The 16,636-nt window shown below is 39.0% G+C and overlaps 1 protein-coding gene and 1 pseudogene across 1 annotated transcript; both read left to right on the forward strand.

Annotated features, from left to right (window-relative positions):
- The first annotated feature begins 1,402 nt into the window (after positions 1–1,402).
- LOC115692981 (probable folate-biopterin transporter 2) lies at positions 1,403–7,357 on the forward strand. Its single transcript, XM_030619962.2, has 5 exons — positions 1,403–2,214; positions 4,468–4,724; positions 4,819–4,914; positions 4,986–5,156; positions 6,172–7,357. Exons 1-5 carry the CDS (start codon positions 1,842–1,844, stop codon positions 6,769–6,771), a joined length of 1,497 nt encoding a protein of 498 aa, XP_030475822.1. The 5' UTR covers positions 1,403–1,841; the 3' UTR covers positions 6,772–7,357.
- A 3,226-nt stretch (positions 7,358–10,583) lies between these two features.
- On the forward strand, positions 10,584–14,175 carry LOC115692979 (probable folate-biopterin transporter 2; annotated as a pseudogene).
- Positions 14,176–16,636: the final 2,461 nt, after the last annotated feature.

Consider the following 16,636-nt stretch of genomic DNA (forward strand, 5'->3'; position numbering starts at 1 on the left):
AACGTTTCTGTTTTTCTATTTTTTTGTTCTTTTGTTTTTCGGAACAGAAAAAGAATAGAAATCTGTTTAGTAACGTCAGTTAGTTTTTTTTTTCCCCGGAAGAGAAAAGTGGTCAGGGAATAGATTTGAAACAGAAATAAGAAGTAAAAAAATCTATTTTTCTGTTTCTGGAACAGAAAGAGAAACAAGATCAGCTCTCTCTCTTTCACAAGATATTTTCATACTAAATCCTAAACTCCAAATCCTAAGCCCTAAAGCCCTAAACCTTAACTCCCAAACCCTAAATCCCAAAACCTTAAACCTCAGTACCCAAACCCTAAAACCTATAACACTAAATCAAAAACCCGGAACCCCAAATCCCTAAAATCCTAAGCCCAAACCCTAAACCTTCTAAACCCCAAATCCGAAATACTAAACCCTAAACCCCAAAACTCCAAACCCGAAACCCTGAAACCTAAACCCTAAAATCGTAATTCCAAACCCTAAATCCTAAAATGCTCAATCACAAAATCCCGAATCCTAAACCATAAACCCAAAATCCTAAATTGTAAACCCTATACCCTAAATCCCAAACCCCAATACCCAAAACCTTAAACCCTAACTTAAACCCCAAACGTGAAACTCGAAACACTAAACCCAAAATCCGAAACTCTAAAACCTAAACCCTAAACCTTATAATCCAAAACCGCAAACCCCAAATCCTAAAATCCTACACCCTAAACTGCAATTTCCTCAACTATCACCCAATATTTGCTTTGTCTATAAGAAGTAATTTTCTTTATGATTGTATTAAGGTCATCAAATTCTATATCATAATATATTATTATTCTATTTTTAGTCCAATTTTATTTAAACATGAATTGTTAAGTCCTCTAAATTGCAATTTCCTCGACCATCACCCAGCATTTACTTTGTTTATAAGGAGTAATTTTCTTTATGATTGTATTAAGGTAATCCAATTCTATATCATGATATATTCTCATTCTATTTCTAGTCCAATTTTATCCAAATATGAATTGTTAAGTATCCACTAACAATTTTATAATTAAATGAAAAAATTAGGAGTATAAATTTTTAGTGCCCTTCCAAGTGTGTTTGTGTTCTTTTTCTACTTCGGGAATATAAATTTTGTGCAGTTACTAAATGTGTTTTTTTATTCAGAAACTCGTTTAGAGAATTTAGGAATAGAAACGTTACTAAACAGATCTTAAATTTCCACTCTTCTCGTTCCAAGATAAGAACAAGAACAGAAAAGAAGAAAGCTCTTTTTTGCGTGCCTAGTTGGGAACAAAATCTCTCTTTTGTTCTTGTTAATGCCATCTTATTTAGAGTTTCAAAGTAAAAAAGGTCTTCTTCTTTTTTTTTGCTAAAAAAAAAAAAAAAGAAGGTCTTCTTCTATTTTCAAAGAGAGGAGAGACAAAACAGGAACAGATCAGAATTCAGACATCATTTTCATGAACAGCGCACAATAGTTTTCGTGAACGTTGATCTGATATTGTCCTGGGATCCTCCTTGTCCTAGTCATTCTTGGAGCAAACATCGTCAGCTGCAGATTTGGATCCAGAAGTTCCTTCAAGAATTCAAGTCATGCTATTTTGGTATCCTCCTTTTGGGTCAACTCTCGGATGAGCTTAGGAGCACCCAACTCAAAGGAAACGCCGATTCTTGAACTGGGTCCTCCGTGTCTGACGACTTCCTAGATCAAAAAGAATGATTCCCTCAAGAATTCCCAACTTTCCGGGGAGGAACAAAGCGATCTTGATGTGGGTCAACCGTTACTCAAAGAAATAGACCATCTTTCACAGGAAGCTTTACTCCAACATCAAGATAGAGGCTGACATATGGAGGAGACTGACAATCTTGTGGTCTCTGAGGAGATAGAGGCTGTTGCGGAGGAGAAAGTGCCCAGATGGAGGGGTTGCGATTTCTTCTGGGCTCCAGTCCAATGGGTGAGAATGCTCGCGGCGGAAATGCATTGGAGCTTTGTTCTTGGGGTGGTGATTGGGTATGGAGTAAGCCAAGGGCTTGGGGGCGCACTGTCTGATGTCGCGACGAAGTACTACATGAAGGATGTTCAGAAGGTTCAGCCTTCTGAGTCTCAGGTCTATTCAGGAATCATATACATTCCTTGGATTGTCAAACCAATTTGGGGACTTCTGACTGATGTCCTCCCGGTTGCCGGGTACCGGAGACGGCCCTATCTTGTTTTAGCAGGTACACGAAAAGCCGGTTCTCCAGTTTCTTTTATTTTTTGTTCTGTTATTTGTATATTCTGGATTCCAGTTTTCACGTTGTGGGTAAGGCTAATAGTTTTGGAATCCTTGCATTTTAATATAGGCTAAAAGAGTAGCATCACCCAAAAGGTACTGGTGGATGTTATCTAACATGCATCACTTTGCGCTTTGATTTGGAGTGGATGTTATCTAACATGCATCACTTTGCGCTTTGACTTGGAGTGGATGTTGGTACGAAAGCACGCATTAAGAAAGCACGCATTAAAAAAGCACACTTGGGGGCTTTTAAAATGGTCTTTTAGAAAATGTTAGATTTCTTCACTTTTGTGCATTTAGTCCTCAGTGCCTGAAGAAATTTGAAGCTAGTTTAGTCGGTGGGCACTTCTACTTATGAGTTCTGATTCATATTTGAAGGGAGATATCTAAATCTTCTGTAAGTAGGCGATCAATGGGGTGATGTGAACATGGCTCCGACACTTGATGGAAATAATATTGACAAAATATTCACCTTCTTGAAGTCAGGCTTACTAGAACTGTAATTAGGTTGTTTTCATTGAAAGATAAGGTGAGTGTGGTATGAAAAAAGAAAAGAAAGGAATTGGTGAAATTGAGACGTTAAAGACGCATAGCAATAGCTGGGATGGGCGTTGCTTGGTCATCAACAGTAGGCATCTACTTAGAATCTTAGAAGATGAGGATCGGCATCACATTCACCATATGTTTAAACAAACTATTAGATGTCACAGATATCAAGCATGATGATGTAATCAAATATAGGACCAAGAAAATCCCCAAACTTGATGTTTAGCATCCGCTTGTCTGCATTTTTTTCCATGGAGTGTATATAGTTTAGCTATTTGTTCCAATCTCTAGTGTCCTAGAAGCTGAGATAACAGTTGTGATGAGTAAGACACAGCACGATCTGACCACACATTCTCTACAACTTTTGGTTTTATTTGAAGTCTCATCAGACAGCTAGTAATTTGGGGGTCTTGCCTGAGCTGAGAATGATGAACTGATCTTAAAAATTGACAATGTATGTGGCAATGGGGTGAGCTATATTAATCTTCTCTGGGCTATGTGCTGAACTTTCTTTCCACTCACTTTGGTAGATCCTTACCAGATATGGTTAGAATTACTGCATATACCAGTCTATATGGTTGTTATTTAATCAATGTAACCCGTGCCTATTAGTCTTTTGTTTTCTTAAAAAAATGGCAATGAACCAAATGTCATATTTGATTATATGTTTGTTTAGGGTAATGGATCTACGCTTTTTTCTTTATATTGTTTGTTCTGGAGATCGCAGTCAAATGGTTTTTCAAGGACAGAATTTGCAGTCTACAAATATACTACCATAGATGGACAATCTGAGACAATTGTCTAAGACATTCTACATTGTTGTATGGACAGGTAACCAAAGTACTGTTTTTGCCCCAGCGATATGTAATTTCAGTACATAAAGCTCCTTCTACTAAGTCAATTAAAGGGTATGATTTATTTGGCAACTGTCATACACCAGAGAAAATCCAATTGACAAACTACTCATGGACAAACCTTCATCATGCATCTTTGCATAGTCTGAAGTAGTTTAATAAAAAGAGGCAGCTGATATGATACATGTCCACACTGTTACCAAATACATCGAAATATGGAATCTTTTGTTTCCTCATTTTTTTACCAAAGCAAAGTATTTTGATGCACAGAGGCTCAATTTTCTTAATGTGAAAGGTGCAAGACGTGAAAGTATTCTAGAGTCAGTCCCCCATTTGTTCAGACAAGACCAACTCTTAAATTGACAGAAGCACTAGAAGAGCACCCAATTTTGTTTTTTCCCCCTGAATCATATAATGATATAGTTGTTGCTTTCCCACTAAGCAGAAACACAATCCTGGATGTACAAACTCTTGGTCAATTACATAGTGCAGTTTGCAAAAGTGGGCTGTAGGGTCTCTACCCGAAGAGCTTACCTTGAGGATAAAGGGTTTTGTGTGATTACCAACTGAAGATTTTGGCTTTTGAGGCATATCTATTGGGGAAATCGAAATACAGAGAGAATGTAAGAAAATGTCCTCATATGATCTCATATGTGAGGATGAAAAGCAGAAACTTGTGTTTTGTTTATTGATTGGTGTCAAGATTTGTTACTTTCAAGTTGCTCCTATAGTAATCTCTTTGAGCATCCAAAAGAATTCCGAATGTGATTGTGTGATTGGACTTTTTTTTATTATAGGTATTCTCGGAGTATTTTCCATGCTCGTGTTATCGTTCTATAAGGTGCACCTTGTTCTAGCCCTAGTGCTGTTGACAGCAGGAACTGCTGGTGTTGTAATTGGAGATGTTGTAATTGATGCCTGTGTGGCACAGAACAGCATCAGCCATCCTTCTCTGGCAGCTGATATGCAAAGCTTGTGTGCCCTGAGCGAGTCAACTGGAGGACTCGTGGGTTTTGTCATCAGTGGGATCTTTGTCCACAGAATTGGTCCAATGGTTTGTGTCATCTCAATATTATTTTCTTAACAAACTTATATATTCTTCTATGATATTCTACATTTCATAATCCTTCTCTCTTTTTTGGGGCTAGGGAGTGTTTGCTCTGCTTACAATACCAGCTGGGCTTATGCTATTACTAGGAAATATTCTCGATGAGCCTCACACACCAAATTTTGCTTACAGACAGGTGCAAGTTCTCAGCTTCTTCATGTTTAGTTCCTGGAGACTGGTGAACTAACATTGTGAAGTTGTACCCAGGTCAGTCAGAAGTTTCTTGATGCTGGAAAGGCCATGTGGACCACTTTGAAAATCCCAGCTGTGTGGAGACCGTGTCTATACATGTACTCATCCATTGCACTAAGTTTGAATATTCGTGACGGAATGTTCTATTGGTATACAGATGCAGATGGAGGTCCATCTTTCTCTGAGGTATGGACGACATAATTTTGCTTGTCATTCCAGTTTCTTATTTTGATGGGAAAGAATTAAAAAGTGAATTATGGACCCTAGAAGTTTCTGTTGAATTTTCTGGTTTGATGATTCTCAAGATTTTATTTATAATCTGGTCTCCGAGATTAGAAGTATACCAAGCTAGAAGTTTCCTTTGGCTCAGAGTGTAAATGCTGAATGCCTGTGGAATATACTTTGAGCTCTGGCAATCCCAAGGCAATGTCAACATGCCAAAAAATGGAGAGAGTAGAAAATGCCAGAGTTTCATTTTTGTACATTGGCTCAAGTGGAAGAATCTCATACAAATTGTATGATTAGCTACATAACAACACGTTTACATTCTCTCTGTGGTTGATATCAACGAAAACCTCTGTGATCAGAGTGTAAATGCTGAATGCCTGTGGGCTATACAGCTCCGGGAATCCCAAAGCAATGTCAACATGCCAATAAATGGAGACAGAGAGTAGAAAATGATAGAGTTTCATTTTTGTACATTGGCTCAAGTGGAAGAATCTCATACAAATTGTATGATTAGCTACATAAGAACATGTTTACATCCTCTCTGTGGTTAATATCAACAAAAACCTCTGATCAGAGTGTAACATCTTCACAAATTTGTGGCTGTACTCTAGCTCATACTTGGATCTTTCTTAATCATGAAAACCAGGGAAATGTCTCAGTGTTAACAAATTAGCTTGCTTGTTATACAAGACAAATTGAGTATTTGTTGGCTTGAAGAAAGATGATCATGGTAAAAGTTTTGAAATTTGAACTCATGAGGCTAAAGTCATTTGAATGGCTGTTATTTTTTTTCTTGTTGTCCAATCGCTTCCTGGATGATGAGATCCTTGAAGATTGATAAGCATTGTTATGGTGAAAGCTTTCACAGTGACATAACTACGTCTGATGTAGAGCATTTTGACACTAAATGATTACTCATGAACAAAAGAAACTTTACAATACAGTCTGCTAATTATTCAAGTCATTCTTGCAGGAGACTGTTGGTTATTTGTTCTCAGTTGGTTCTGTCGGTTACTTTCTTGGGGCAATACTATTCCAACATGGCCTTAAGGATCACCCTTTTCGGGATATGTTATTGTGGACTCAGTTGTTCTTTGGTCTGTCAGGAATGCTTGACCTGGTTCTCATACTCCGGTTAAATTTGAAACTTGGCGTGCCAGATTATTTCTTTGCCGTGATCGATGAAGGGGTCTCCCGTTTGATTGGAACACTCAAACTGATGCCTCTGTACGTGTTAAGCTCGAAGCTTTGTCCCTCTGGTATAGAGGGCACTTTCTTTGCTCTGCTCATGTCCATCGAGAATATTGGGATTCTCTCAGCATCTTGGGGAGGCGGCTTATTACTTCACATACTTGGGGTCACTAGAACTCAATTCGGTAATTTATGGTTGGCTATTTTGATCCGTAACATATTAAGGATCTCTCCGCTTTGTCTGCTGTTCTTGGTTCCCGGAGGGGATCCAAATGCTTCCCTTCTTCCAGACGAAGTGTTAGCTTCGAGAGAAGGGACTGAGACGGTGGAGCCACAGCACATTGAATTGGTTTCACTTGTTAATGGCGCCGAAGCTAAATAACTTTGGGGCAAACCAGTAGCTACACAATTCGCTTGCATATTTTAGAGGAAATTACTCCAAAGGGGAAATGGAGGCTGGATAGAGGGTAATTCTTGTTCTGTAGCTGATTATTGAGTGCATCTTCCCTTCCCCCGAGGCGCATTTTTTATTTTGCTCGTCTAGCTTCATATTTACAGAAACTGAGAAGCAACCCATTCATCAAAATAACGTGTCGGTTCAGAAGAGACAATGGTCGTCTTTCTTTAATTTCCGTTGCTCGGACTCCCGTTCCCATGTAACTTGTGCATGAAGAAAGACAGGATTTGTCCCCTTGGAAGGGACATTAAGAAGGTCAAGCGTGTCTTGACTTGCGATGTGCAAGAATGAAGATTTTGCAGACCGTTCCGAACAGGTGGATGAGCAATGGTTTGATTGAAGGATTTTCACTTGCGACCGACCGACCATGCCAAAGCTTTCATGTTTTTTGCATGTTCGACTCCCTACATTCTCTCCCCACGATTTAATGATAATGTATGGTATGGACAAGTGCTACTCTTTTTACAAAGAAACACATGAAATGTCTGAATTAGCAGACTCAATTTACTGACATGGGATGCTTTTCTTTTCCAAATAAAATGTACATAATCAAAGATCTAGAGGAGCTGCTTGAACTTTTTCCGCGGAAACTGGGAAGACCGACGTTGACGGAAAGAGCTGAGTATATTGATAAGAACATCGGTTTGCTGCATTTTTACCCTTTTGCTTGTACTTTGTGATTGTGAAACAGATCTAAAATTCCTCGCAACTAGTCCGAGGAACCCAGCTGATCTCTTCATTCACTCTTTATTAGGATGGCACAAGGAAGTATTTTCACGTTGATTGCTAGACGTTATCCCCTTCCTTGACCGTTCTGGCAGAAAAGGAAAGTACACAAAAGAGTTGTCATCAAGAGATCACTGAGAAGTGACGACAACCTATCAACTCTGTTGATTTCCTCTTATGACCACAGTGGTGTTTGTACCGTTCATCAATCTTCTTCTCAATTGTCCTATTAATCCAAAACTTTTAAATGTATCTCTTCTGCATTTTCGATTTTATTATCAGAAAGATTGAAACGGACGGGCTGTAATATTTTCCATCATTTCCTACGACAATGCTTCTGATTAGTGGGTTACGGCAGTATTGACATCATCTTTATGCAAACTTTATTAAATATAAATCTGTGTAATAACCATTGTTATAACCCACAAATTAGAAGAATGATTAGAGACATCTCTCCAACCAGAGACGGAGGAAAACATGGCCCTTACACTAATTGAGCACAATAAAATGAGTACTGTACATGTTTACGGAAAACGTTTAGAAGCTTTAATAGTTGTGACGAAATGCAAATTTTTTTAGATGTGAGATTTATAATTAGAGTTCGAGGTTAACGTGAATCTTCCCTAAAGTTTAGGTCGATGAATGGAATTTTTCCTAATTTTTATTTGTTGGAAAATAGATGAACTTTTTTTTTGGGCGGGGGCTCTCCACTTGTGTGTCTTCGTCTTTGCGTGTAGGAGAGAGAAATGTTTTATAAAATAATAGAAGTAAGTCAATCATTTGATTATTATAATTGTATATTACAGTACATACTAACTTATCTATGGAAAATTACCCAATTAGTCATAAACCTATTGTACGGATGCCAATTTAGTCTTAGACTTTTCAATTTGGGCGGTTTAGTCCTGAACCTTTGTGCGAAATTCCAATGTATTCTTTCCGATCAATTTTCGTCGGAAATCGCTAATGTTGTGATCCGATCATTGCCAGCTGTCCCATATGGTACATAGCCATGTTGCGCAAATGTTTACAACTAAATTAGTGAATTTGAAAATTTTAAAACTAAATTGACATATGTATAATAAGTTTATGATCGATTGGACAATTTCCCTTACTTATCTATGACATAATGCCTTCTCTATAGAAGGAATTCAATACGCAAAGGAATCCGAAAATCAACCAACCAATAATAAGAAGATGCCAAGATGTGAGTCGTGGCTGATTGGCGATGCCGTCCATGAAATTCTTTAGACATAAATTGTTATCAATAATAAAAATATTATTCATTGGCTAATTATTTCAAGTGAAACAAGCTATCACTTTTGGTAAATGTTTTACAAATCATTCATTTTTCGTGAAACAAGCGGAGCCTTAGTGAAATAATAATATCATATTGTAGGTTGTGTAACGTTATGGTATTCTCTAGAAAAATTGCTTCTATCATATCTTTGAAGTTATAATACATATCCAATGCAATCCATAATTCTAAAAAATTCGAAGTATTATAGTTTTCGAATTTCTATTATATAGTTGTATTGCTGACCCTTAACCCTCATTTTATCCATACGACTTACTAACTCTTATGTACAGTTAAATTTGACCACAATAATGCATTGAAGAGAATGTTAGAATATAACCCTATAGTCTATTGAGGATGACAAAACATTCTAATTACACTAACATTTATACTTGAATGGGAAGAAGAAACAGCCTCTAGATATACAGATTCATATATGGTGTTAGTAATGAGATGTCTACGAGAATGTGCACGAGTATAAGAGGACTTTCGCTCCACCGAAGGTGAAGAAGCTACTGGACGTGAAATATTATGATGATCGGATGGACCTTGCAAAATGGTAAACAAGTCATTGAATGAGGAATATGTCGATGTTCGGATGGACATTCTGGATGGTGAACAAATTAGAGGACGTGTGATTATCAAAAATTTGGATGGACCAACAGAAGGTGAACGGGCTTGAGGTTATGAAGGCGTCAATAAGATTGGATAAACCTTGCCAATGGCGAACAAACCAGAGGACCTGTGATTGTCGAAGACTTGGATGAACCAATAGAAGTGAATGGACTTGAGGACATGAAGGTGTCCATAAGATTAGATGGACCTTGTTAATGGTGCACAAATTAGAGGACGTGTGATCATCGAAAAGTTTGGACGGACCAAGTAAATGATGAACATCAATATGCTTGGAGGTACCTATTTGTAGGAGGAGAACAAACTTGGATGGACCAACTACCGAAGTTGTTCTCGGCACAAATGGAGTGGTGGTTCTACTGCGAGCCTCTATAATCCCAAGGCAAGGCCTAGATTCTTTATCAATTTCTTCTGTTCCAACAAATTGGTATTTTACAACTATTTTCAAGTGTTCACATACACAAAAAGCAGACCGGAGAAAATAAGATTAGTTTGCCATACTTGGGGAAACAATGAAGGACGATACACTGATATAGAAACAGAACAGACCATTTGCGAAAATTGTCTCTATAAAATTACAAGACTAGGTTTTGCAACTACAGACAGCAGAACCATAGGCTAGTCGTGGAATTTGGATTTCAAACGGTTGTTTGAGATGTGACGGCAATAAAATCAACCAAGAGCAGTAGTTAATACAATCGATGCCGAGAATTAAAAATTCAAGGACCCATATGTACGCATTGCCCGAGTTATATCATAAAAAAAAAACGACCCTTTTAAGTTTCAACTCTTCTAGTTCAAGAGAGAAAAAGGGCAAAAAAACAAAGAAAAAAGTAAAAGGCTCCCTTTTGCGTGCCTAGTTGGAAACGCCTCTTGTTCTTGTAATGTCAGCCAATTTGGAGATCCAAGTCAAAATGGTCTTTCTATAGAAAAAAAACAAGAAAAAAAGGGAAAAAAACACAAGCAGATCTGACATCATTTTCATGACAAGCCAATCATCAGTTCGTGAACGTTGGTGTGATTGTGACCTGGGTTCCTCCTAGTCTTTCTTGGAGCAAATAGGGTAAGCTGCAGACTTGGATATAGAAGTCACTTCCAGTCATGTGGTTATTCTTTCTGTTTCTCCCTCTTTTTGGGGTCAACTCTCTGATTAGCTCAGAAGCACCCACCTCAAGGAAACGCCCATTAATGAACTAGGTCCTCCATGTCTGACGGCTTCCAAGATCCAGTGAGGAAAAACCGGTCCTGATGCGAGTCAACCATTTCTCGAAGAAATAGAGACAACCTTCTTTAGCAAGTTTGACTCCAACAAGTGTGTCATATGGAGGAGACGAGGAATCTTGTGGCCTCTGCGGAGGAGGTGGAGGAGGCTGTCGAGGAGGAGAATGAGCTCAGATCGCGGGTGTGCGATTGCTTCCTGGCTCCATTCCAATGGCTGAGAATGCTCGCAGCGGAAATGCACTGGAGCTTTGTTCTTGGGGTGGCGATTGTGTATGGAATAAGCCAAGGGCTTGGGGGTGCACTGTCTGATGTTGCAACCAAGTACTACATGAAGGATGTTCAGAAGGTTCAGCCTTCTGAGTCACAGGTCTATACAGGAATAATAAAGCTTCCTTGGATTGTCAAACCAATTTGGGGACTTCTGACCGATGTCCTCCCGGTTGCAGGGTACCGGAGACGGCCGTATCTTGTTTTAGCAGGTATATGAAGAGTTGGTTATAATTCTCCAGTTTCTTTATTTTGTTGGTACTTGTATTTTCTGAATGCCATCTTTCCCATTGTGGTTTACTGGTTTAGGCTAATAGTTTTGGTATCCTTGCATCTTAATATATGCTAAAAGTTTAGCATCACTCAAAAGCTACTAGTGGATGTTATCTAACATGCATAACTTTGCACTTTGATTTGGAATAAATATTGGTCTGAAAACACGCAATGGAAAGCACACTTGGGGACTATTGAAATTGTTTAGAATAGGTTTGATTTCTTCACTTTAGTGCATTTAGTCCTCGTTGCCTAAAGAACTTTGAAGCTAGTTTAGTCAGATGAGCACATCTACTTATGAGATAACATGCATCACTTTGGCTTTTGAGGCATGCGTTGGGGAAAAGTAAATACCGAGAGAATGTAAGAAATATCCTCATACGATCTCATATATGAGGATGAAAAGCAGAACCCTGTGTTTTATAAGATTGGAGTCTAGATTTGTCTCTTTCAAGTTGCTCCTAAAGTAATCTCTTTGACCATCCAGAAGAATTTCGGATGCGATTGTGTGATTGAATTTTTCTTTATCATTATAGGTTTTCTCGGAGTATTCTCCATGCTCGTGTTATCATTCTACAAGGTGCACCTTGTTCTTGCCCTAGTGCTGTTGACAGCCGGAACTGCTGGTGTTGCAATAGCAGATGTTGTAATAGATGCCTGTGTGGCACAGAACAGCATCAGCCATCCTTCTCTGGCGGCTGATATGCAAAGCTTGTGTGCTCTGAGTGAGTCAACTGGAGGACTGGTGGGATTTGTCATCAGCGGGATCTTTGTCCATAGAATGGGTCCAATGGTTTGTGTCCTCTCGATACCATTTCAAGTCCAACTTTTATATTTTTCTATGAAATTCCACATTTCACAATCCTTCTCTCCTTTTTGTTTGTTAGGGAGTGTTTGCTCTGCTGACAATACCAGCTGGGCTTGTGCTATTACTAGGAAATATTCTCGATGAGCCTCATACACCAAATTTTGATTACAGACAGGTGTGACTTCTCAGCATCTCCGTGTTTATGTTCCTGGAGACTATTGAACTAACATTTTGAAGTCGTACCCAGGTCAATCAGAAGTTTCTTGATGCTGGAAAGGCCATGTGGACCACTTTGAAAATCCCAGCTGTGTGGAGACCGTGTCTATACATGTATTCATCCATAGCACTAAGTTGGAATGTCCGCGATGGAATGTTCTATTGGTATACTGATGCCAATGGAGGTCCATCTTTCTCTGAGGTATGGACGAGTTAAGTTTGCTTCTCATGCCGGACTACTTATTTTGAAGGGCAAGAACTAAGAAATGCATTAATGAACCCAGAAATTTCTGTAGAATTTTCTGATGATTATCAAGATTTTATTCATAATCTGGTCTCCGAGATCAGAAGTATACTCAAGTGGAAGAATCTTAGACAAACAGGTCAGATTAGCTACAAAAGAACGTGTTTACATTCTCTATGTGGTTGTGATCAACGGACACCACTGTGATCAGAGTGTGACTTCTCCACTAATATGTGGCTATACCAGTTATATAAGACAAATCGAGTATTTGTTGGCTTGAAGACATGATCACGATAAAAGTTTTGAAATATGAACTTACGCAGCTAAAGTCATTTGAGCGGCTGTTTTTGTCTCCTTATTGTCCAATTGCTTCCTAGATGATGAGATCCTTGAAGATTGAGATACATTGTTATGGTAAAGCTTTTATAGTGACCTAAGTTCCGTCTGATACAAAGAATTTAGAGTCCAAATGATTACTCATGAGCAGAAGGAACTTACAATACAGTCTGCTAATTATCCAAGCCATTCTTGCAGGAGACTGTTGGTTATTTGTTCTCAATTGGATCGGTTGGTTCCTTTCTTGGGGCAATAGTATTCCAACATGGCCTTAAGGATCGCCCTTTTCGGGATCTGCTATTGTGGACTCAATTGTTCTTTGGTCTGTCAGGAATGCTTGACCTGGTTCTTGTACTGCGGTTAAACTTGAAGCTTGGCATGCCGGATTATTTCTTTGCTGTGATCGATGAAGGGGTCTCCCGAATGATCGGAACACTCCAGCGGATGCCTCTGTACGTGTTAAGCTCGAAGCTGTGTCCCTCTGGTATTGAGGGCACTTTCTTTGCTCTGCTCATGTCCATCGACAATATGGGGGTCCTCTTGGCATCATGGGGAGGAGGCTCACTACTTCACATACTCGGGGTCACTAGAACTCAATTCGGTAATTTATGGTTGGCCATTTTGATCCGTAACATTCTGAGGATTTCTCCACTTTGTCTGCTGTTCTTGGTTCCCGGAGGGATCCAAATGCTTCCCTTCTTCCAGACGAACTGTTAGCTTCAAAAGAGGGAACCGAGACGGGGGAGCCACAGCACATTGAATTGGTTTCACTTGTTAATAGCGCTGAAATTTGATAACTCTTGGGGGCAAACCAGTAGTTACACCGCACTCCACTCGCATAATCTGGAGCAAATAACTCCAAAGGCGATAAGGAGGCTGGACAGAGGGGATTTCTTGATCTTAGTTGATTCTTGAGTGCATCTTCCCTTCCACCGAGGTACATTTGATTTTGCTCGTCTACGTACGTATTTGTTGAAGCTGAGAAACAACCCTGTTCGTAAAAATAACGTGATGGTTCAGAGGAGACAATGGTTGTGTTTCTAGAATTTCCGTCGTTCGGACTCCCATTCCACGGTAGCTTGTGCAGGAAGAAGGCAGGTTTTGTCCCCTTCGACTAGACATGGCTTCTGGTAATTCAAGGGCCGCGGCTCAATTTTCAGGTCAAATGGGTCTTGATTGGCGATGCGCAAGAATGGATGTGTTTCAGAGAGCTTATTCACTGAATTGAGCCAGCTTTTGGTCGGTCTTTGCCCACACACTAAGCTTGCCAACTGAGCTGCTTCCCCAACTGTATCAGATTTTCAAACTTCTGCAGCTGCCAAGCGAGCTATTTTGTCTTCAATTTTCACATGCCTTTAGGAGCTTATCCCTAATCAATTTTTGTCTATTTGCACATCTAATGGTCGTCTTCCACCTTAGCCAGAGATCATGCTGATTGGGTAGCTGAGTAGGATATAGTGGGGCCACGAAGTTGCCTACTCAGTAGCTTCGAATTGTGGCCAAATCGTGGACTGGATTTTGGCAGCTGGTTTAAGTGCTTTAATTCTTAACTTTGGCCGAAAGTTTTGGTTAATAGGAAACCTGATGTGTAGTACTTTTGGCCCTTGATCGTACTTTGCAAGTCTCTTTGCCCAATTTTGCAAAAAAGTCCCTCAAAGTCGGCCATCTTCTTGCCCGAGAATGCGCAATTAAATGCCATTTGCTCCTTTCGGCTCAATTTAATCAATTCGACCCGGCCCAAGTTCAATTTCAAGCTTAATTAGGGGTCAAACGATAAAAATGATGATTTAAGGGCTTGGGCAAATTTTGTAAAATTTACGAATTGGTCCCACAAGTATTGGAAATTGCATTTTGGCTCCCGACTTGCTGTTTCAATTGCAATATGATCCCTCAGGGCTTGGTTACTCACACTCAGATTCTTGGCCCTCGCAACTTTTTTTTCACAAACAAAATCTTTGGACAAAAATTCAGGTGTGAACATGTAATACCAAGAATTGACCCTCATTTTATCATCAATCTGAATTAAAACTCTTATGCATAATCAGATACTATCACAAAAATAAAAGAAAATGTTATGGAAAATTCATATGTTTTGAGGATGACAAAATATCAGTATACTAACGTGAGCACTTGAATGTGTACAAGATACATTCTCTACATAAATAGAATCATATGTAGATGGTGTTAGGAACGGGATGTATTCTAGTGTGAAAAGACCTTTGCTCTATATAAGGTGAATGAGTGATTGGACCTGAAATATTCTGATGATTGGATGGACCTTGCAAGTAGTGGACAAGTTTTTGGATGAGGGCTAGGGCATGACTTCTTGCTGGCCTATGTCTTCTGCTTCTTATAGACTCGAATGAACTGGCTATTGAACTAGCCTTCATTTTTTTTTTTATTTCTTGTATGGTGAACAAATTAAAGGACATGTGATTGTCAAAGAGTTTGGATGGACCAGTAGAAGGGGAACGAGCTTGAGGACATGAAGGGATCAATAGCTTGGATGGACCTTGCCGATGGGGACAAGCTAGAGAAGGTGTGATCATCGAAGAGTTCGGATGTACAAAGTAAATGACGAACAATCTACGGCGAACCTCTACGATCCTAGAGACATGACGTAGACTCTTTATCGATTTGATTTGAAATAAAATTGGTATTTGACCACTAATTTCAGGTGATGGAATGCACAAAAAGAATACTGTGGAAGACAAGATTAATTTCCATATTTTAGTGTGCAATAGAAAAATGGCATGCCGTTGCAAAAGCAGAACTAACCAATATGGGGAATTGTCTATGTGGAGTTGCAGAGTGACGTTTTGCAACTGCAGACAATAGAAGCAACAACTACTCATGGGATTTTTATTTCAAAAGGTCACTTGAAGTCTAAATGACAATAAAATTCAACCCAAGTGCGGTAGCTGAGGTGGGGAAAAGGAACAAAGACTAGTCTAGGCTCTAAGCTCTATTCTTCGTGTTATTCGCGTGTGTAGGAGCTGCGTATACATGTGTTACTTTGTAGAAGTCCGAGTGTCTGAAATCAGACAAGAGGATGTTGTGTGTAGTAAGAATTGCTTGAATATGAAGAAGAAGAGCAACGCATATAAAGAAGAATTTTCTGACACCGTAACATCTCAATGATTACATGTTAATCCAACCTCAACTTGGATTGTTAGAGCTATGAAAGTAGAGTAGGCGAAATGAATAGGCGGAACCACTATAAATAAACTTTACATTTTCTTCTATCTCTTAAAATCCTTTCCTATTCTGTTAATAGAATATAACTGTTTTTGTATACTCACGATCGGCGAAAAATGTTAACAGTATCGTTTGTGTCTAATCCATTTATCAGAGAATAGTTCAAAAATGACCCGAGAATAATCTCAAAATTTAGGTTCCCGCATAAAAGTTGATGCTGAAGTCATGAGTAAACAACGGAGATGACTAGGAATGGTAGCTTCCCCCGATTGACTGTAAGATGCAACAGTCATGATCGAATTTATGGACCAAAGCAGCATACATACGATATGTTTAGAGATTGAAATTTCTACTTCTAAGGTGTCGAATCAGTTTAACGAGTGTGTCAAAGAACTTTCAATTTTAGCTATTGCTTGCATATTCCTACATAGAACCTATTATTTTTTTTAGGATCCTGTTAATGAGTGCTTCAAAAAACTTTCAATTTTAGCTATTGATTGCATCGAACCCATTATTTTTTGATAATCCTGCTAACGAGTTTTCCCAAAATATGTACGAAATATATTTAATT

Source organism: Syzygium oleosum, unplaced genomic scaffold (genome assembly GCF_021117445.2).
Source record: "Syzygium oleosum isolate NSW1041296 unplaced genomic scaffold, Sole_v2.1 Sole_v2.16, whole genome shotgun sequence".
NCBI classification, from domain to species: Eukaryota; Viridiplantae; Streptophyta; class Magnoliopsida; order Myrtales; family Myrtaceae; genus Syzygium; species Syzygium oleosum.